This window comes from Dipodomys merriami, unplaced genomic scaffold (genome assembly GCF_024711535.1).
Source record: "Dipodomys merriami isolate MVZ:Mamm:240054 unplaced genomic scaffold, mDipMer1.0.p SCAF_34, whole genome shotgun sequence".
In the NCBI taxonomy this organism is placed as follows: domain Eukaryota; kingdom Metazoa; phylum Chordata; class Mammalia; order Rodentia; family Heteromyidae; genus Dipodomys; species Dipodomys merriami.
In genome coordinates this window covers 17,683,818-17,705,299 of record NW_027204937.1, presented here as the reverse complement: position 1 = coordinate 17,705,299, position 21,482 = coordinate 17,683,818, and the positions used below count along the sequence as shown (strand labels likewise).

Genomic DNA, 21,482 nt, shown 5'->3' with positions numbered 1-21,482 from the left:
CACCAGTAATCCTAGCTATTTGGGAGCCTGAGATCTGAGGATCATGGTTCAAAGCCAGCCCAGGCAGGAAAGTCTATGAGATTTTTATCTCCAATTAAGCACTGGAAGACTGGATGTGGTGCTGTGGTTCAAGTGGCAGAGCACTAGCCTTGAGCAGAAAAGCTTAGGAACAGTGTTCAGACTCTGTATTCAGGCCCTAGGACCAGCAAAGGTGAGAGAGAGAGAGAGAGAGAGAGAGAGAGAGAGAGAGAGAGAGAGAGAGAGAGAGAGAGAGAGAGAGAGAGAGAGAGAGAGAGAGCAAGTGAGCAAGTAAACCAGTAAGCAGGCAGTCAGGCACTCCCATTATCCAGTATCAGTAATGTCTGCACAATGCTACCTCCTGCCCAGAAACTTTGATCCAGTTTTGATCAAAGCCATCATTTTCCTAAAACTCTCCCAATATCTAGTATTGCCTGCAACATCCATGGCAGGCAACTTCTGAGGCTTGAGTTCCTGGGCATTTGGTTGATTGCACTAACCAGTGTCACAAAAGTTTGGAAATGGGAGAGCTGGAAGATGTTCATGTCCATGATCCCAGGTACTCAGGATGAAGCAATTAAGAGGATCTCAGTTGGGCTGGGAAGGTGGCTCAGTGGTAGAGCGCTTGCCTTGCATGCATGAGGCCCTGGGTTCCATTCCTCAGCACCACATAAGCAAAAAGAACAAAGCTGGAAGTGGTGCTGTGGCTCAAGTGGTAGAGTGCTAGCCTTGAGCTGAAGAGCTGAGGGACAGCGCCCAGGCCCAGAGTTCAGGCCCATGACTGGACCCAAAAACAAAACAAAACAAAAAAGAGGATCTCAGTTTAAGATCAGCCTGGGCAAAAACAGCCAGATCCCATCTGAACCAAAAGGCTGAATGTGCGGCACACCTGTGGTCCCAGCTACTCTGGATACATAGGTAGAAGAATCATGTATTAAGGCTAACTATGAGGAAATAGCTATTTCCTATCTAGAAATAGCTAAAGCAAAAAGGGCTAGAGACCTGGTTTAAGTAGAATGCCAAGGACAAAGCCCTGAGTTCAAACTACAATACTGCCAGGAGGATAAGAAAAAGAATAAGAGGAAGAAGATGTTTAGAAGTGGTACCAGTTCTGTTGAACAAGATTTGTTGTTCTTGTTACTTAGAAACTACAATATTGCAACATTTAGAACAACAAGATTGTTAAGACAGCTTGTATAGGACACACAAGTCACTGAGGGAGGGGCTACAGAGTTATGGATTGTTCCTACAGTTCCCAGGTCCGACAAGGAGCCCCCAGAGTATATCTGTCATCTTCACTGCACCCTAAGGGAGACACCAGTGATATTTTGGAAGTGGTAGGGACAAGAATATGCAGAGAAATCCACTTTTGGTCTGTCCCACACACTGTGACAGCCAACAGTCTGGACCTACTTTGTCCTGCTAATCAGGACTCTAACAGTCATAGAGAAGAAATCTCTGTGAGGTCCCTGAGCCCAGTGAAAGTGTCAGAGGTATCGATTTCCATAGCAAGAAAATCACCTATAAAAGGTCTAGAACCTACCCTCAATGCTCTACTTGGGGCGGGGGCAATACGGACTACATATCTGTCACACTGCCTCCCAGCAGTCTGGCTCTCGGACATATATTTCATGGCCAGCACCGTAGGCTACTACAGAATATTGCTCCTCCATTTCTTCTCCTCCCTGGTGTGGGGATAGTGGGATAGTGGTTCCCACCTGCTTCTGCCCAGCAGGCCTGTGCCCTGGTCCCTCCCAGCACAGCTGTGTGCATGTGTCCATCTCTGGACCCAGTCCCTACCACTAGGACAGGAAGTGCTTCCCACATCCCCCTGGCAGCACAGCCTGGTGCTTTTTAAAACCTGGCATGTGGTCACTAAGGCCAGTAGTCAGAGATGGTTTCTAAAAGACACCCACACATATAATTAAAATCTGTGTTGGGTTTGGGTGGTACCCACCCCTGCCATCTGGAAACACAGATTGTTGGTGTTTGAAAGTGACAGGAGGCTAAAGTAACACTGCCCTAAATATACTATCCTAGGCATTTCCGTGCAGCTGGGCAAACATGGGGTGTATTCTACAACCTTGGCCTTTGCCCAGACAGCTGGGCCTGTCCCAGCCTAGTCCCCAGCTTGACTTGAATCCACGGCCTGTCCTTTATCCTCATCCTCACCTCCATGTCTGCCTCTCAGACCACCCTGCTCCCCACTGGCCAGAGGCATAGCTTGTCTCCAGCCCTGCATTCCCAGGGCACTTACTATGCATATCAGCTCCTTTCTTTCCAGAGCAACCCTGGGCCTCCTCCGCCAGCACGATGCCTTCCCAGCCCTCAGGGCCAGTTTAGATGTCACCTCCTCCACCCTGTGACTTCCCTGGCCCTGATGGCCTCTCCAGGAGCTTGTCATCCCTACCTGGTGTTCCTGTTCTTTCTCACCTGGCTCCTTCCTCATTCCCCTTGACCTCTAAAAGGAACTTGGGTGCTCTGAGCTCTGTGACATGGCTCTCCCTCCCATCCTCAGCTCCTCCACTCATGGCCTTGCTCTGCTGAGTGGCCCTCTGATTGCCCTCTCCCTGAACACAGGAAAATTCACACTCAGCCTCCTTATGCAGCTCAGCTCTGGCAGCTCAGCTCTTCCCCATCTCCCATTCTAGGCACAAGGTCTGGCTGTGTCCTTTTCTCTGGTATCCTTCTCCCCTTCGGCTGTCTCATCTGTGGGTTTTGAGCCAATGGAGGACTCCAGGAGGCTCACAAGTGGGGTTTGGGGCTCAGGGCCTGTTGAGCCCTCATGGAGTTCTCACTACATGACTTCATGGAGCACTGTCTATACTCGAATACAGCCTGGAACAAGCCAGCTTGCAGAGGAGGAAGCTGGCCCCCAACAGGCTGCCTGAAACCCTACTCAAGCCCAAGCCATGTGGGCAGCTAGTGACTGGCTGGGTCCCGCTTTGTCTTCCAGTGGAGAGAGACCGAGGCCTGGGCCCCCAGGAGCCTCACTGGAAGGAGTTCCTCTTTGACCTGACCCAGATTCCTGCCGGGGAAGCAGTCACAGCTGCTGAGTTCCGGATTTACAAGGTGCCCAGCACCCACCTGCTCAACACGACCCTCCACGTCAGCGTGTTCAAGGTGGTCCAGGAGCACTTCAACAGGTGCCTTCTCTCTGCCTGAGCAGCCATCCTGCCTCAGGGTCTCATGGTCAGGGTCTGGCAGTGTGTCCTGTATGGGCCCTGGTATTGGGGTGGGGGGAAGGCGAGGATCCCAGGAAGGGGAGCCTCCTTGGAGAACAGCCTCAGAAAAGGAAAAATGGGAAAGATACTTGGCCAGATGTCCTCACCCTCCCATTCTGGCTCAGGGACTTGGATGGGTCACTGAGCCACTGAGCCTGTTTCCTCATCTGGACAAGGGTACAGTAGCTAGTTTTTGTTTTTTCTTTATGGTACCCGAGGGCCTAGCCCAAACCAGGGCAGGGTGAGGTCCCAGGAACGGTCCCCCAGGAGAACCAGACACACATTGAGGCTTGGTGCCAACCCCTGATGCTCGGTTAATTGTTCTTTCATGTCCACAGGGAGTCTGACTTGTTCTTTTTGGATCTTCAGACGCTCCAAGCTGGGGACGAGGGCTGGCTGGTGCTGGACGTCACGGCAGCCAGTGACCGCTGGTTGCTGAACCGTGACAAGGACCTGGGACTCCGCCTCTGTGTGGAAGCCGAGGATGGTGAGGCCCAGGGCTTGGCTGGGAGCTGCCCCAGGACTCCTGGGAGGTGGTTTCAGCAGAGGCTCTGGGCACTGTGCAGAGCGGCCTCTCTTGGCTGTGAGCAGGCACTGAAAGGACTCCTTGGGTGGAGGTGAGGTCCTGATAGGAGGTCCTGATAGGGGCTGCTCCCCTCCTCCCCACTGCACACCACCTGCTCCAGTCCCTGTGGCCCTTCCCAGGGAATGGCGCCTCTCTGTCCCTGCGCAGCAGCCTGGGCACTGGGAGGTTCTGCACTGGAGGACCAGAGGCGGAGGAGCTGCACCCTCAGGCTCTGAATACCAGGGGCCTGAGTTAGAATCCTGGCTCTGCAGTGCCCTGACTCAGGGACCCAGGCAGTTACTGCCCTTTCTATGCCTGTTTCCTTCTCTTCAGTCTGAAGTTCACTCATTCACACACAGGTGTTTCAGCGGCATTTTGTTTTAATACCAGGCAGAGAGGATGGAAAGGCCAAGGTGGGCATAAAACTGGCCTGTCTGTGGTTCAGCAAGAGGGCCACACAGAGGAGCAGATCGGGGCCTAACACAAGTCACTCTTTGACGTAGGGTGTCTCTGACCTAGGCAGGGTGTTTGGAGCCATGGGGTGGGGTGTGTGTGACAAGATCCGACTCAGATTTTAAAGAGAACCCTGTGAATCTGAATCAGAAGGATCGCGATTCAAGGCGAGCCCAGGCAAAACGTTAGAGCGGCTGTGCATTAATAACAGGTGTGGCTGTTGCAGGTGTCTAATGCAGGCCACTGTGGATGGTGTAGGTGGGAGGGCCGTGGTCTGACTCGTCAGAGTCGAGGGTGGGTCGGCGTCCCGGGAAGCCCGGGTCTCGGTGGGCGGGCCCGCAGCTCCCCCTGGGCGTCGGGTGGGACGCGGCCCCTCCCTGCTCTGTGACGCGGCCGGGCCGGGCGCTCTCGCGGGCGCAGCGGGCTCTCCCCGGCCAGTCCCCACCGCCCGCCCTGCGCACGGACGGACGATGGCGGCGCTGCGGCTCCTGGCGTCGGCGGCGCTCCGGCGGCCCGTCCCGGCGGCCCGCTGGGGACCGGCGCTGTCCCGGGGCTCCTCCCGCTGCTTCTCTACCAGCCGCCGCTCCCTCGTCCAAATCTACACCGACCCGGTGGAGGCGGTGAAGGACATCAAGGACGGGGCGACCGTCATGCTCGGGGGCTTCGGGCTGTGCGGGATCCCCGAGAACCTGATCGGGGGGCTGCTGAAGACGCGCGTGAAGAACCTCAAGGTGGTCAGCAGCAACGTGGGCGTGGACGACTTCGGCCTGGGGCTCCTGCTGGCCGCCAAGCAGGTCAAGCGCGTGATCTGTTCCTACCTGGGGGAAAATGCGCTCTGTGAGAAGATGTACCTGGCGGGCGAGTTGGAACTGGAGATGACCCCGCAGGGCACCCTGGCCGAGCGGATCCGCGCCGCTGGGGCCGGTGTGCCCGCCTTCTACACGCCCACCGGGTACGGGACATTGGTGCAGGAAGGAGGTGCACCCATGCTCTATGGCTCGGGCGGCCACAGGCTCGCCCTGAGCCAGCCCAGAGAGGTGCGGACCTTCAACGGCCGGCACTACCTCCTGGAGCAAGCCATCAGGGCCGACTTTGCCCTAATAAAGGCCTGGAAGGCTGACCGCTCTGGCAATGTCGTCTTCAGAGGGAGTGCTCGGAACTTCAATGTGCCGATGTGCAAGGCCGCGGATGTCACCGTGGTGGAGGTGGAAGAGATCGTGGATGTGGGCACTTTTCCCAAAGAAGACGTCCACGTTCCCAACATTTATGTAGATCGCGTGATAAAGGGGCTGAAGTTTGAGAAGAGAATTGAGCGTTTAATCACACGAAGTGAGAAAGATGATGCCAAAGCCAAAAAGGGAGATGACATCAGAACTCGGATCATCAAACGTGCAGCCCTGGAATTCGAGGATGGCATGTATGCCAACCTGGGCATCGGGATCCCCGTGCTGGCCAGCAACTTCATCAGCCCTGACATAACCGTTTTTCTGCACAGTGAGAATGGACTCCTGGGCTTGGGTCCGTTCCCATTAAAACACGAGGTGGACCCCGATATCATCAATGCAGGCAAGCAGACAGTCACTGTGCTCCCCGGGGGCAGTTTCTTTGGCAGCGATGAGTCCTTTGCCATGATTCGAGGGGGCCACCTGCAACTGACCATGCTGGGTGCCATGCAGGTTTCCAAATACGGGGACCTGGCCAACTGGATGATACCTGGGAAGAAGGTGAAAGGAATGGGTGGGGCCATGGATTTGGTGTCCAATGAGACCACCAGAGTTGTGGTCACCATGGAGCACTGCTCGAAGGATAAAAAGCCCAAAATCCTGGAGAAATGCACCATGCCTCTGACTGGGAAGAACTGTGTGGACCGCATCATCACTGAGAAGGCTGTGTTTGACGTGTGCAACAGCAAAGGGCTAGTCCTGATGGAGCTCTGGGAAGGCTGTACCATGGATGAGCTCAAGAAGTGCACAGCCTGCGACTTCGCCGTGTCCCCAAAACTCAAACCCATGCAGCAGGTGGCAATCTAAGGGTGGCAGCCCTGGGCCCAGTGTGGGTCTCGAATGAGGTCAACGGGGGAGGAAGGAAATTGGACATGCTGCTCAGATTTTTTTCACTTCAGCATGAAAATGCTAGCATGCTGCTGGCTTCTCTGGCTTCTGCCACTAGGCAGACTGTCAAGAGTCACATGTGTTTGATTAAAAGTAGTAGGAAAATATCTAAGCTCAGATCCTGTGTCCTAAGTACTGCGGAGCCCTTGCTATGCTTGCTGAGGGTGCTGCCCCCTGCTCCCCACACTCTGTGCAGTTTGTAGTAATTCCATGCACAGCACAGGGTTCCCGGTCCGATTGCCCTCCAGTGCTTCCCTCATAACTGAACCATGCCATGTAGGGAAATGGTGAGGCAGAAATCACCCCAGGTACCATTTGCTGCTGCCATAAAAAAAAAACAACAACAGGGACCAAGCCGGGCAATGGTGGCTCATGTCTGCAATCCTAGTGTAGGAGGCTGAGATCAGAGGATCACGATTCAAAGCCAGCCTGGGCAGCAAAGTCCATGAGACACTTATCTCCAATTAATCACCAGAAAACCGGAAGTGGTGGTGTGGCTTAAGTGGTAGAGTTCTAGCCTTGAGCTAAAGAGCTGAGGGACAGTGCCCAGGCCCAGAGTTCAAGCCCCACGACCAATGGGGTAAAAAAAAAACCAGGAACCTAGGGCTAGGAATGTGGCATGTGGTTTAGTGGTGCTTGCCTAGCATGCATGAAGCCCTGGCTTCAATTCCTCAGTACCATATAAACAGAAAAAGCTGGAAGTGGCTCTGTGGCTCAAGTGGTAGAGTGCTAGCCTTGAGCAAAAGAAGCTCAGAGACAGTGCCCAGACCCTGAGTTCAAGCCCCAGGACTGGCAACAACAACAACAAAAAATCAGGGACCTAAGTTTGTGTGAGGGAAGAAATGATGTCCTCTCAGAAGCTCTTCACTTCAGCCCTCCCAACTTCTCTTCCAGGCTCACATTTTTTTTCCTTATTTGGTTTTCCTGTGTCCTGCCCTCCAGCTTCCTCTTCCCTCCTGGAAGTAATGTAGGTGGGTTACCTACATTACTCTCTAGTTACCAGGTCCTGACCTACAGAGACCCAAGGGGACAGTGGTGCTGGAATTCCATTCAGAATACCCCTCCGTAAATAACCTGTGTCTACATCTGTCTCCAAAGGCTTCAGCTTGCCATAGAGTGAGTCCTAGAAACAGCTCACAGCATGGATGACATGGCCTACTTAGTCCACACCACATTGACATCCTGACATCTTCCCATCTATTTTACAGCCCAAGAGACCTTGCATGAAATGTTCCCTCCTAACTCAACAGGGGCTCTGGGGAATGTGGTCCTGAATCTATAGTTTCATAACTGAGGTGAAAACCATTTATAGCTCCGTATGTGTGGTGCAGATGCACTTGCTGTGTGCAGCTCCAGAGCCTCAGTGCCATGGGAGTGCCACTCAAATTCCAGCAAGTCTCACCCCAAGGAATGACCAAGTGTCCTTGGAGGGAGGCCGGAAGGGAACACATGGGTACCGGGAAATGACAGGGACCATATCAGATGGGGTGAATGGAAGGTCACTAGTGCCCAGCCCAATGCTTTCTGGGCCTTCTTGGGCAACTGGCAAGAAGAGGCAGAGGGTTCCAGGATAAGGAGAAGGGGAGATCTGCCAAGAGTGTAGGAAAGTGGGAGGCATGGTCCACTGGCAGCTGGTGACTACATCTGAAGGCTGAGGTGAGGCTGGGGCTGTAGGAAGGATCAGCTGACCCTACCACCAGCCCATTTAGGCCTTGCAGCCAGCTAGAGGCTGGGGCCTGTCCATGGATAGGGTGCAGTGGGCAGAGCTATAGGGAAGGGGGAGCTCTGGATTCAGCAAGGTTGGCTTTCCTAGGCCTGCCAGGTGCAGATCTCTAAGAGTGGGAAGATGGTATCTGTCTCCCTGTCCTCCTGCCCCTACACTGGCCAGGGATCTCCATCTGGGAATGGTACAAATATACTGTTTTGCAACTGCTTGCTTCAGACCCTTGAACACATGTTGCTCTCTGGGCCTTCTCTTAAAATATGCTTGTGTAAAATGGGAACCTTAGATTAGCTATATCCAAGGGCCTTCTGTGCAGTTCATCTGATAGATTCGCTGAGGCTCTCAGCATCCACCCAGGCAGGTTCCAAGGAGTTCTGCAAAGGTCTTCTGTACAACTAGCCTAATAAGTCATCATCCTGTGCACAGCAGACTCCAAAGACCCTTGAGCACAACTGTTCAAAAGAAAAGTAGTCCAGGCGCCGGTGGCTCATGCCTGTAATCAGTCCTAGCTACTCAGGAGACTGAGATCTGAGGATCACAGTTCAAAGCCAGCCTGGGCAGGAAAACCCATGAGACACTTGTATCTCTAATAAACCACCAGAAAACTAGAAGTGGTGCTGTGGCTCAAGTGGTAGAGTGCTAGCCTTGAGCTGAAGAGCTGAGGGCAGCTCCCAGGCCCAGAGCTCAAGCCACACTACTGACAAACATAGGGGGGAAAAGTAGGGGCACTTAGGACCTCAATAACCAGATGGCATCTAGGTCACTGGACTGCTCAGGAGATAGAAATGGCCCTCACAGGTCTAGGGGCTGTTCCAGGTCTGAGATCACCCTATGTGTCAACTGGTCTATGGGGTCCACTCTTGTGCCTTGCACTGACCATCATCCTCCATCCTGACACACCTGTTCAATCTTCTGCAGAAGGCTCTCGTCACTCCTTCTGTGACTGGCTCAGCCCCACAGCTATGGCTTCCCTATGGCTCTCCTTGTATGACCTCCCAGCACCAGTCTTGGAGCTCACAGCCCTGTTCCCATGACTTTGCCACATTCTTGAGATAAGCCTCAAGGGCCCAGTGCATTTGTGGGAGAAACTGGTGTCATAAGTCAAGGGTTGGTCTCTGGATTAATGGGTGGTTCCATCAATCGGTCAATGGACACACTGGTTCTGAGGCCTAGGCGCTCACCGGCTGACCTCTGAGAGGACTGTAGGTGGGGCAGGTAGTGGCCTGGACCTGTGGTGTGTAGCAGAGAATCTGGTAGGCTGCCTGTGGAATAAACAGACCTGAATATGTAATACACACATGAAAGTATGTCTGTACAAGAAAATGTAGGTATATACCTGTGTGTTGGTGCTTGTCACATGGAGGTACAAGGTACTATATGTAGTGCAGTAAACTGAGTGATGGTTCTCTCTAAAGAATCATAAAAAACATCCAGGCCTAGATATTGATACCTGTAATCCTGCTACTCAGGAGCACAATTAGGATGATCAAAGTTAGAAACTGGCCTATTTGAAAAACTGACCCTATTTGAAAAACTTAAAGGATTGGAGGAATGGCTCTAGTGGATGAACTGAGCAGTTGCCAATTAAATGTGAGTGCAGGAAATGGCACTGTGGCTCAAGTGGTTGAGCGCTCACCTTGAGATAAAGAGTTCAGGGACAGCGCCTAGGCCCAGAGTTCAAGCCACACACCAACAAAAAAATATAAATAAGTGATGAAAAGAAATGAGTAGTATTACTGGGTACTGGTGGCTGACACCTGTAATCCTAGCTATTCATAAGGCTGAGATCTGAGAATCATGGTTTGAAGCCAGCCAGAGCAGAAAGGTCCATGAGACTTTTATCCTCCAATTAACCACCCAAAAGCCAGAAGTGGAGTTATGGCACAAGAGACAGGCACTAGGATATTTGTCTTCATCTCTGTAATGAAACAGGAAACAACCTGATGCCTAACAATAACATCTAAGTAAATGAGGAATATCAGCTTAAAGTGGTTTTTATTTGGTTTTGCCAGTTCTGGGGCTTGAACTCAGGGATCTGGGCACTGTCTCTGAACTTCTTTTGCTCAAGGCTAGCACTCTACCACTTGAGCCACAGTGTCACTTTTGGCTTTTTCTGTTTATGTGGGACTCAGGAATTGAACCCAGGGCTTCATGCATGCTAGAGAAGCATTCTACCTCTAAGCCACATTCCCAGCCCTTTCATGTTTTTTTGTTTTTTGGTTTTTTTGGGAGGTCTGGTTGTGGGGCCTGAACTCTGGGCCTGGGCACTGTCCCTCAGCTCTTCAGCTCAAGGCTAGCACACTACCACTTGAGCCATAGCACCACTTCCGGCTTTTTTTTTTCTGCTTATGTGGTGCTGAGGAATCGAACCCAGGGTCTCTTGCATGCAAGGCAAGAGCTTTACCACTGAGCCACCTTCCCAACCCCCCTTTCATGGTTTTATGTACCAGAAAAAGTATTTTTGGTACTTGAACTTGAACTCAGAGTCCCTCTGGCTTGCTTAGCTTTTTCACTTAAAGCTGGTGTTCTATCACTTGAACAAGAGATCTATTTCTGGCTTTTTTTTTTTTGGTTGGTCATGGGGCTTGAACTCTGGGCCTGGGCACAATCCCTTAGCACTTCAGCTCAAGGCCAGCTCTCTACCACTTGAGCCATAGCGCCACTTCCGGTTTTCTGGTGGTTTATTGGAGATAAGAGTTTTCACGAGGGCTGGGAAGGTGGCTCAGTGGTAGAGTGCTTGCCTTGCATGCTCAAGGCTCTGGGTTCGATTCCTCAGCACCACATAAGCAAAAAGAAAAAAGCCAGAAGTGGCGCTGAGACTCAAGTGGTACAGCGCTAGCCTTGAGCTGAAGAGCTGAGGGACAGCGCCTAGGCCCAGAGTTGAGGCCCCACAACCGGACCCAAAAAAAAAAAAGAGTTTCACGAACTTTTCCTGCCCAGGCTGGCTTTGAACTATGATCCTCAGATCTCAGTCTCCTGAGTAGCTAGGATTACGGGTGTGAGCCACCAGTGCCCAGCCTTATTTCTGGCTTTTTGACAGCAAAAAGTCTCCAATTTGTCTGCCTAGGTTAGCTTCAAACTGAGATCCTCAGATTTTAGCCTCCTAAATTAAGAATTAACTCAGAATTACAGGTGTGAGCCACCAGCACCCTTATGCATTTTAAATGTTTGTTCTGGAGACTATTAAAAACAGGTTAAAAGGTTGTTAGAAATTAACAAGAACTAGGGGCTGGTAAGGTTGCTCAGTGGTAGAGTGCTTGCCTTGCATGCATGAGGCCCTGGGTTCGATTCCTCAGTACCACATAAGCAGAAAAAGCCTGAAGTGGGACTGAGGCTCTAGAGTGCTAGTCTACAGCTGAAGAGTTGAGGGACAGTGCCCAGGCCCAGAGTTAAGGTCCCACGACCAACAACAAAAAAAAGAAAGAAAGAAAAGAAATTAAAAATACTATTTATAATAGCCAAGTTATGGAAACAGCCCAGCTGCCCTAAAATAGATGGGTGGATCAAAAAATGTGGTACCAATACACAATGGAATTTTACATAGCCATTAGAAAGAATAATATTATGTCATTTGCAGGAAAATGTATGGACCTAGAACAAATCATGTTAAGCAAGGTAAGCCCAGCTCAGATAGACAAAAGATGCATGTTTCTCTCATCTAAATATCTAAAATATCGGATATGATAAATTATACAGGGTTCTAGGCAGTCACACACAAGTGAGACCAAAGGAGGGTACTCTTAGAGGAGGAGCACAAAGGTGCAATGTCTGTGTGCCTCTGATCATATAAAAGAATATCAAGCCAGGCGCTGGTGGCTCACACCTGTAATACAAGCTGCTCAGGAGGCTGAGGTCTGAGGATCACGGTTCAGCCTGGGCAGGAAAATCCATGAGACTCTTATCTCCAATAAACCACCAGAAAACCGGAAGTGGCGCTGTGGCTCCCAGTGGTAGAGTGCTCATCTTGAGCTGAAAAGCTGAGGGTCAGAGCCCAGGCCCAGAGTTCAAGCCCCATGACTACAAAAAATAAAAATAAAAATAAAATCAGAATGAAAAATACTCATTATCTGACTTATAAAACTGTAACCCCTATGTATATCACCTTTATAATAACTTTAAAAGTAAATAAAGCTAAAAAGAATTATAGACTTCTTTGCTCACAACTGTGTAAAACGTAAACCAACACAATGAAATAATCTCAGAAAATTAAAAATGAATACATAGGACTTGGGAAGGTACTTTATGGATGAAAGTTTTTCTTTTCTTTGTAGAGGGAGGATTGAACTCAGGGCCTCTCACTTGCTCGGCCAGTACTCTTTATCAGATATGGTCTCACATTTTTTTTTTTTTTTTTTTGTCGGTCGTGGGGCTTGAACTCTGGGCCTGGGCGCTGTCCCTCAGCTCTTCAGCTCAAGGCGAGCGCTCTACCACTTGAGCTACAGCGCCACTTCCGGTTTTCTGGTGGTTTATTGGAGATAGGAGTCTCACGGTCTCTCCTGCCCGGGCTGGCTTTGAACCGCGATCCTCAGATCTCAGCCTCCTGAGTAGCTAGGATTACAGGCGTGAGCCACCAGCGCCCGGCTAGTCTCACATTATTTTTGCCCAGAGCTGGCCTCGGACCTCAACTTTATGCTTATGTCTCCTTTGTAGCTGAGATAACAAACATTCACAGTCATGTACCAAGCATGATGATACCTGGCTTGCTGATTGCATTCAGATCTTGATGTTTGACATGCAATCCTGTAGATCTCTGCCACCCTCATGTCTGGGATTACAAGTCTGTACCATCATGCTCTGCTTCTCAAAAGTTTCTTCACTGCCAGGTACTGGTGGGTCATGCCTGTCATCCTAGCTACTTAAGAGACTGAGATCTGAGCATCACAGTTCAGGCCAGTCCAGGCAGGAAAGGCCATGATACTATCTCCAATTTAAAATAAAAAAAAAAGCAGTATTGCAGTATTGGAGCTGTGGATAAAAGTGGTAGAGAACTAGCCTTGGGCAAAAAGCTCAAAGATAGCACCCATGCCCTGAGTTCAAGACCCATGACCACCACCACCAACAACAAAAAGTTCCTTCACAGTGGTTACCTCTGCTGTAAAAAAAAAAAAACAAAAAAAAACAAAAAACATCACTTGCAAGGTACCAGTATGGACATGGTTTTGACAGTGGAACACTTGCATACCAGGGACACTTTCAGTGGGCTTCCCAGTCTTAAGTGGCTGTGGGATGAAATCATTTTTTGCCAGTTCTGGGGCTTGAACTCAGGGCCTGTCCCTGAGCTTCTTTTGCTCAAGGCTAGCACTATACACTTAAACCACAGCACCACTTCTAGATTTTTCTGTTTATGTGGTACTGAGGAATGGAGCTTAGGGCTTCATGCATGCTAGGTAAGCACTCTACAACTAAGCCACATTCCTACCCATGAAATCTTTCTTTTTTTCTTTCTTTCTTTTTTTGTTTTTTTTTGTCAGTTGTAGGGTTTGAACTCTGGGCTTGGGCACTGTCCCTGAGCACTTCAGCTCAAGGATAGCACTCTACCACTTGAGTCACATTGCCACTTCCAGTTTTCTGGTGGAGCTAAGAGTCTCATAGACTTTCCTTCCTGAGCTGGCTTTGAATCAGCACCCTCAGATCTCCTGAGTAGCTAGGATTACAGGCATGAGCCACTGGGCGCTCAGCTGAAATCTCCTTTTCTCACTTTCACTCTTCCTAGAGTTTAGGCCCAGATCCTCTCCCCCTGCAGCCTTTTGGCTCAGGAATACACTGATGTAGACTGACCCAGACCTAATTTTGTTCTGAAGTCTACCCTATAGCCTAGGGAATGCCCTGCCATGGGCCATGCTGGTAAGAGCAAGTCCTGGGTATGTTCTAGAAGAGGCTGCCCTGAGCTGTCAGTGTCATAAATCACAGTTACAGCCCCAGAAAGTATGGACTGAGGGAGGAACCTCAGGTCCTCCATGTGAGGAGTGGTCCTGCTTCTGAGCATCACTACAGTGGACTCTGCTCATCACTGGGGACTCCAGTGTGGTTGCCCCAAGGACCAACCCAGGTAACAGAGGAACAAACTTTGAAGCCTGTCAAATGCTTCACAAGTGTCCATGTCCCTAACAGTGATCGCTGTTGTTCCCTGAGGCCTCTGTTCTGTTACATCCTCAGACTGCTGCCAGGGGGCTGCCAGCTGGACTTGGGAATCCTGGCTCCAAATAAGGAAACTGAGGCTTAGCAAGTCCCTTCAAGCCCCCAGCCCCCAGCTCCTGCTGAGGAGCAGAGGCCTCTGCTCGATCCCTGGCAGGTCCACCATCCACGAGTGACCCTCTCTCCTCTCTGTCTCAGGGCACAGTGTGGATCCTGGCCTGGCAGGTCTGCTGGGGCAACGGGCTCCACGCTCCAGACAACCGTTCATGGTCACCTTCTTCAGGGCCACTTCAAGCCCTGCCCGTGCCCCGAGGGCGGCAAGACCCCTGAAGAGGAGGCAACCCAAAAAGTCCAATGAGCTGCCACACCCCAACAAACTCCCAGGGATCTTTGGTGAGGGCAGGGGCTGGGGCTGGGCTGGAGCCTTCTTCCCAGGTCTAGATAGAGGGGCCTGGCAGGCGGGTGGCTGGAGACAGGAGCGGGTCCAGAGGAAAAGGAGAGAAGCCATGGGATGGCTGAGTGTGCTGCTGGGCGTATGTCTATTGGAGGGCTGGAGGCTCATCATCTGCAAGACAAGGGACAGGCACTGAACACAGGGCACCCGTAGCAACTGGGGTCATGGAGGCTGTTCAGCTGGGTCACAGCCCAGGCAGGGATCCAGGGATGAGAGTTGTGACGACCAGTGGTGTAGTGTCCTCCTGCTCCTTTACTGAACAAATGTGCCCCACTCCATGGCATCTGCACAGAGCAGAGCTCCAGAGTGGACCTGTACCGTCTGTCCCCACAGATGACCGCCACGGCTCCCACGGCCGGCAGGTCTGCCGTCGGCACGAGCTGTACGTCAGCTTCCAGGACCTCGGCTGGCTGGTAATTTCTGCCTCCCCTTCTCCCTGGGACAGTCCCCACCTGCAGGCCCTGGGGAGCGAGTGGAAGTGTAGGCACCTTAAATTCGCTCCTGAAGTTTTTCCTTCTGGGTTTCCCAACTTTTCTACTGAGAATAGGCTGCTTTCACTGTGTGAAGTCATTAAAAAATAGATTAAAACGCATGGAAATGGGGATTATCTCAGCCCCAGCCAACTAAATTGCCAACACTGCCATGGGGAAACTGAGGCAGTGTAGGCAGAGCCTGGAGCATTTGCTCCGAGGGAGGGGGAGGGTTAGCAGGGACAAGGTGTGACAGGGACACAGCTCTGGCCCAGGCCTGTCTGCTGAGGGTGTCTGGGTAGACTCAGGTCCTGGGGTGGAGGCTGTCCAGGAGGGGCCAGAGTGGGGCTCTGGGGCTCAGGGAGCGTGGGGCAGCCCCAGGTGTCCTGTCAGGCCTAGGCTGAGGGGTGTGAAGGGGCCACGTGGACAAGGACTCACCTTCTCCCATCTCTCAGGACTGGGTCATCGCTCCCCAGGGCTACTCGGCCTATTACTGTGAGGGAGAGTGCTCCTTCCCGCTGGACTCGTGTATGAACGCCACCAACCATGCCATCCTGCAATCCCTGGTCAGTACTGCAGCACAGCGGGCGGGACCCTGGGCCTGGGGCCTGAGGACAAGGCCTCTCTGCCACCCTGGCAGGGAGCGCAGCTGCCGGGAGGTGCTTTTTCTACAGGGACTTGTCATGTAGCCACCTGCCTACTTGCAGACGCTCCTGCCCATCCACACAGACACTTGCACACCTAGCCTTGCACACTGCACACTATATTTCCCTGTGAGCTGTGGTTACTATGTGTGTGGTGCAGACCCACAGGGGCACAGCCCTGTGGTCACATGTTCAAAAGACAGTGCTCTGCAGAGCACCTGTGCATACCGCACATGCTCCAGCACACTGGTCATGCCTGCCTAACACTGTGCAGGACATTTTTTTTTTTTTTTTTGGTTGGTCGTGGAGCTTGAACTCTGGGCCTGGGCGCTGTCCCTGTGCTCTTCAGCTCTTGAGCCACAGCACCATTTCCATTTTTCTAGTGGTTTATTGGAGATAAGAGTCTTATGGACTTTTCTGCCAGGAATGGCTTTGAACCGTGATCCTCAGATCTCAGCCTCCTGAGTAGCTAGGATTACAGGCGTGCTTGGCCCAGACATGTTTTTACAATGGCAGTGCCCTTGCTGGATGCTAGCTGCTGAAGTCTGGAAGAAGAACCCAGGATGATCACAAGGCAGCTCCACCCTTATGCCCGAGGTCAGGGAGCCCCTGGGGATAGGTGTGCTACTCCTTCCAAAACTCCCCACTATACCCCATACTCCCCAGCCTGGGCCCACATGGTGGCCAGGAAAGTGAGCACTCATGAGTTGACAGTAGCTGTCCTGTGGGGAGACTGTGGTGAGTGCCCTGCAAGCTAGCAATGAAGTTGTCCTTAAACCAAGAGGGAGGCTGTGTGGCCTCTGTGGGAGCAGCAGGGGCAAGGAGCAGTGTGAAGGTCCCAAGACAGGGCGTCCTGGAAGGTTCTGGGCCAGCAGGGGCTGGAGGGCAGGAATGGAGTGTGGAAGAAACATGAGGTTGGGCAGGCAGGGAGAAGCTGTTGGGGGTTTAGCACAGCACTGTCATGGCTAGGCTCCTGTGTGGCAGGGTAGAATCCTGGGGTGAAAGGTGGAGGAGGTAGAGAGGCCAAGGTGGGCTGCTGTGGCCAGAACAGGAGGCAAGGAGGGATTGGTGGGGATGTGAAGTGGTCTGAGGCCTAAGAGATGGGGTTGGGGGAGGTTGAGCATCCTCTCCTCCTTGCTCAGGGTTTAATAGAGGGAGGGAGGGGGGTGGGAGGAGGAAGGGACCCAAGGAAGCTCCAGTGATAACTGAGTCCCATAGTGGATGAGGGCACTTTTTAGAGGTTGAGGAAAAGGCTAGAGACCCAATAAGGACACTTCTAGAAGTATATGGAGAAGGGAGCCCCCAGAGGAGGCACTGCTGCTGGGGTGGCCTGGGCAGGGTGCATGTGGACTAGCAGCATTGTCCCTGTCTGGGCAGCAGGGGTGTGGGGGGCAGTGAGGAGAGGGCTGGAAGAATGAGAGACAGGTGTAGGGCCTAGACAGCCATACCAGGCCTCCTGGCTGCACCTTGAGGGTGGCAGCAGGCAGGTCTGCCCTGGCTGCAGGTGGAGAGCGACCTGAGCTGCGGCAAGGGGGCTGAGACCTGAGACAGGATGGGGTGGACAGATGGAGGCAGAGCTGGGGCCACTCTGGAAGGATCCTTGGAGACCACTGGGCTCATGGCCCCTGCCTGTGTCCCTTCCCTGTCCAGGTGCACCTGATGAAGCCAGACACAGTCCCCAAGGCGTGCTGTGCGCCCACCAAGCTGAGTGCCACCTCCGTGCTCTACTATGACAGCAGCAACAACGTCATCCTGCGCAAGCATCGCAACATGGTGGTCAAGGCCTGCGGCTGCCACTGAGTCCCAGGGGTTCTGCTGACCTGCGGGCCCTGAACTAGCCTCCCTTTTCCAGTGGACAGGCCCCTCTCAGGAGGCAGGAAATGCTCGAATGCTGTCATAGCTCAGGCAGAGGTGACGAAGGGCCCTCTCTCTCCCTGCTCACTTCATGCGAGGCTTTTTGTCTTTTCCAGACCCCTTTTTTTGCACCTGTGGGGTGTAGAGCAACTGTGTTCTTCCACTCTCACCTCAGCCTGAATATCCAGAGCAGCTCAGAGTTGTGCTGACTGTGTTGCCTGGGGTCAGTACTTAAGTCCTACAATAGGATCTGACTGTGGATATCCCTGGCCTAGACTGTGGCCAACACTGGATGGTCTAGGGTGCCCTCTGCAGTCTGAGGCTGGGTAATCTAAACTCTGAGCCACTCACTACTGGTCTGAGTGTGGGCAGAAGGGCTCCCTCCCCTCCCACATGTACCATTTGGGCATTTTGAGGCATAATTAGACAAGCACAAGTTGCCAGAGTGGTGTACTATTGGATTCCTCTAACTTGATTGAGACAGCAAGCTGTCTGGGTGTCACGGCTCAAGGTGAAGCCAGTAGGGATGTCTTCCCTTGCCCTGAGGCTGTGCTTCCATTGCCTGGAGAAGAGGCATGACCCCCAGGGAAGCCAAGCAGCTGGGGAACTTATGGTTCCTTTCATCACTCTTCCATATTGATTCAATGAGGATGGCACTAATACAGTTAACTCTTGGTAGAAGCAAAGGCAGCAGCTTCTGTAGCAGGCACACAGTAGGCACCACCTCTGCTTCTCCTTGCCCATGGCCACCATTGGTAGCCCATCTAGGTACTTTACCTTCTGTACCCAGAGAGGCTGCCCACATCCTCAGCAGACCTGTAGGCGGCCATCACTAGCTGCTCTGTGGCATGAACTTGGCTTCTCCCCCTCTCTACTGAGAAGTCATCTATTCAATCTAGGGCATAGTGACTAGGCAGCCTCTTGTTAGACACAGAATGAGGGTGAGGACTGTCAGAATTTGCTTATATCTGGGAACTAAGAACAAATGGGTCACCAAAGTTGGTATCACTCTGGGGACCCAGAAGCCCTGTCCTGTTTCTAGGGGCCTGTGCATCAAAGAAAAGGCCCTGCTCCCAGGGGAGTAACAGGTGGTAATTAGGCTGAGTTGGGAGGGGAGAATTGTCTCACTGTTCCAGGAAACAGTGCTGCTCCATTGGAACAGCCACTGGGAGTTGCAGTGTTTATTTGATTTGGACTCCCTAAGCCTATAATTTACCTGCAGGAACAGACAGTCCAACTTTGTGAAGTGTGTCATTAAGAGCAGGTCCTGGGCCTGCCCACACAGGCACACCCAGCAAATGGTCCCACCCAGAGGCCCAGGGATGAGCTTCTCTGGAGTTCATACCATACTCTTAGCTGAGCCTCAGGGAGGCAGGACTGGAAGCAGGGGTGAGGCTGGGCCTCACTGCAGGACAACAGCTCCTCCACCTGGGCCTGAGTGCCCCTCTGGAACACAGAGGAAGGGAGCGTCCCATGTCACAGAGGGCAGGCTCAGACTGGAGGGTGGTGAGTTCCCCATGAGCCTAGCGCTTCAAATAAAGGCTGGCAAGGCACCAGCCCAAACTCTAGACTTTACTTGTTAGTGTCTGAACAAGTTCCCTTTAATATCCACACTTCAGTCTCCCATCCATGACACAAAGACATAGGGCTGGTAAGTTAATATTCTGCTACTATAACAAAATATCTGATATAATCAATTTATAAAAAGGAAAGGGGCCAGGAGCTGGTGGCTCATGCATGTAATCCTACCTACTCAGGAGGCTGAGATCTGAGGATAATGTTCAAAGCCAGCTTGGGCAGGAAAGTCCGTGAGACTCTCATCTCAATAAACCACTCAGAAAACCAGAAGTGGCTCTGTGGCTTAAGTCATAGAGTACTCGCCTTGAGCTGAAGAGCTGAGGGACAGTGCCCAGGCCCAAAGTTCAAGCCCCACGACTGACAAAAGAAAAAGAAAAAGAAAAAAAGTAAAGGGCTAGGCACCAGTGCCTCATGTCTCTAATCCCTGCTATTCAGATGGTTTAGGTCTGAGCATTGAGGTTCAAAGCCATCCTAGGCAGACAAATTAGAGATATTCTTATTTCCTATTAATCAGACAAAAGTTGGAAGTGCCGGTGGAGCTCAAGTGGTAGAGTGCCAGGCTTGAGCAGAAAAGATAAGTGAGACCTCAAAGTCCTAAGTTCAAGCCCCAGTAAGTAAAAAAATATATACATAAAATAATTTTGGCTCATGTGTTCAGAGGTCTGAGTTGTGGTCACTGTTTCTCACTGCTTTTGGGCCTGTGGCCAAGCAGCAAGTCATGACAGGGAGTCCAAAGAAGAGTGAAGCTATCCACTTCATGGTGGCCAGGAAGCCCAAGAGAGGAAGAGGAGGGGCTTGGGTCCCACATTCCCCTCTAAGACTAGATTACTTTTTTGTGGGGGGGGGTTCAGTCCTGGGGCCTGAACTCTCAGCCTGGGTGCTGTCCCTCAGCTCTTCAGCTCAAGGCTAGCACTCTACCACTTGAGCCACAGCGCCACTTCCGGCTTTTTTTTTCTGCTTATATGGTGCTGAGGAATAGAACCCAGGGCCTTAAGCATGTAAGGCAAGCACTCTACCACTGAGCCACCTTCGCAGCCCTAGATAACTTATTAGAGAGCCCACTTCTTAAAGTTTCTACTACCTCCTATAAGTGCCAAGCTGTGGATCCAATTTTTAATGTTTGGGCCTCTGGGAGACATTCCACATTGAAACCACAGCAGGATGTTTATTCTAAAGTTTGTTCATGGTAGCACTCATCTGCCATCTTGGCCATCTTCTCTTCCAGAGCCACAGAGCCTGACCCTGAACACCTAAGGTCTGACTAGATACCATTGTACAAACACCAGGATTTCTTTTACCAAAGAAACCATTGGGCACCAGTGGCTCAAGCCCATAATCATAGCTACCCAGGTGGCTGAGATCTGAGGATCACAGTTAGAAGCCAGCCTGGGCAGGAATATCCATAAGATTCTTATCTCCAATAAACTACTCAGCAAGAGCTGGAAGCGGTACTGTGGCTCATGTGGTAGGGCACCAGCCTTGAACACAAAGAGGCTCAGGGGGGCTGGGAAGGTGGCTCAGTGGTAGAGCACTTGCCTTGCATGCCTGAGACCCTGGGTTCAATTCCTCAGCACAACATAAGCAAAAAGAAAAAAGCCGGAAGTGGCGCTGTGGCTCAAATGGTAGAGCGCTAGCCTTGAGCTGAAGAGCTGAGGGACAGCGCCCAGGCCCAAAGTTCAGGCCCCACTACTGGAGCCCCCCCCCCCAAAAAAAAGAGGCTCAGGGACAGTGGCTAGTCCCTGAGATCAAGCCCCAGGACTCCCCCCCCAATAATAAATAAATAAATATTAAAAAGAGAAACCACCTAGGAGCCTCAGGTAGCCCAAGATAGACCCTTACTAGTATAGGACAGCCAATGGCTGTCCTGTGTGCCAGCCCAATGGCTGAGCACAGCTCTCTGGAGAGGAGGACAACACAAGTGCTGAAAAAAGCCTAGAGGAAGGAGCTCCAGGCTGTGCTGCTCCTGAGAAGGTCCACCCTACCCTTCTACTGCACAGAATGCCCTGAGTGCTGGTGCCCCAGAGGTCTCAGTTCCATCCAGGACCATCATGGACCAAGCACAGAGGGGAACAGAGTATATTAACTCACATGTACTCTCCACAGTCAGTGATAATCTTTTTCTTTGGAGCCAGAGTAGAAGCCACCTATCCCTGGCCACAGAGCTCTCTCCAACCTCCAGGGCTGTGTACCAAGGGCCCAGTCAAGAACAAGGCTATTCTCTATTACCTACCTCATCCAGGCTTTCACTGACCT

General features: G+C 51.9%; 2 protein-coding genes across 2 annotated transcripts in view; both read left to right on the top strand.

Annotated features, from left to right (window-relative positions):
• Positions 1–19,832, top strand: part of LOC138803491 (bone morphogenetic protein 8A-like) — a 31,125-nt gene extending 11,293 nt beyond the window's left edge. The window contains exons 2-7 of the mRNA XM_069987587.1: positions 2,975–3,164; positions 3,581–3,729; positions 14,428–14,622; positions 15,017–15,096; positions 15,609–15,719; positions 17,448–19,832. Coding sequence (XP_069843688.1) covers positions 2,975–3,164; positions 3,581–3,729; positions 14,428–14,622; positions 15,017–15,096; positions 15,609–15,719; positions 17,448–17,597 — 875 coding nt within the window. The 3' untranslated portion in view covers positions 17,598–19,832. The remainder of the gene's footprint in view (positions 1–2,974; positions 3,165–3,580; positions 3,730–14,427; positions 14,623–15,016; positions 15,097–15,608; positions 15,720–17,447) is intronic.
• On the top strand, positions 4,694–6,470 carry LOC138803489 (succinyl-CoA:3-ketoacid coenzyme A transferase 2, mitochondrial-like). Its single transcript, XM_069987585.1, has one exon. The coding sequence runs from the start codon at positions 4,731–4,733 to the stop codon at positions 6,288–6,290; it is 1,560 nt and encodes a 519-aa protein (XP_069843686.1). The 5' UTR covers positions 4,694–4,730; the 3' UTR covers positions 6,291–6,470.
• Positions 19,833–21,482: the final 1,650 nt, after the last annotated feature.

Coding starts and splice junctions, on each gene's coding strand:
- LOC138803489 (XM_069987585.1), top strand. CDS start 4,731: ATGGCGGCGCTGCGGCTCCTGGCGTCGGCGGCGCTCCGGCGGCCCGTC.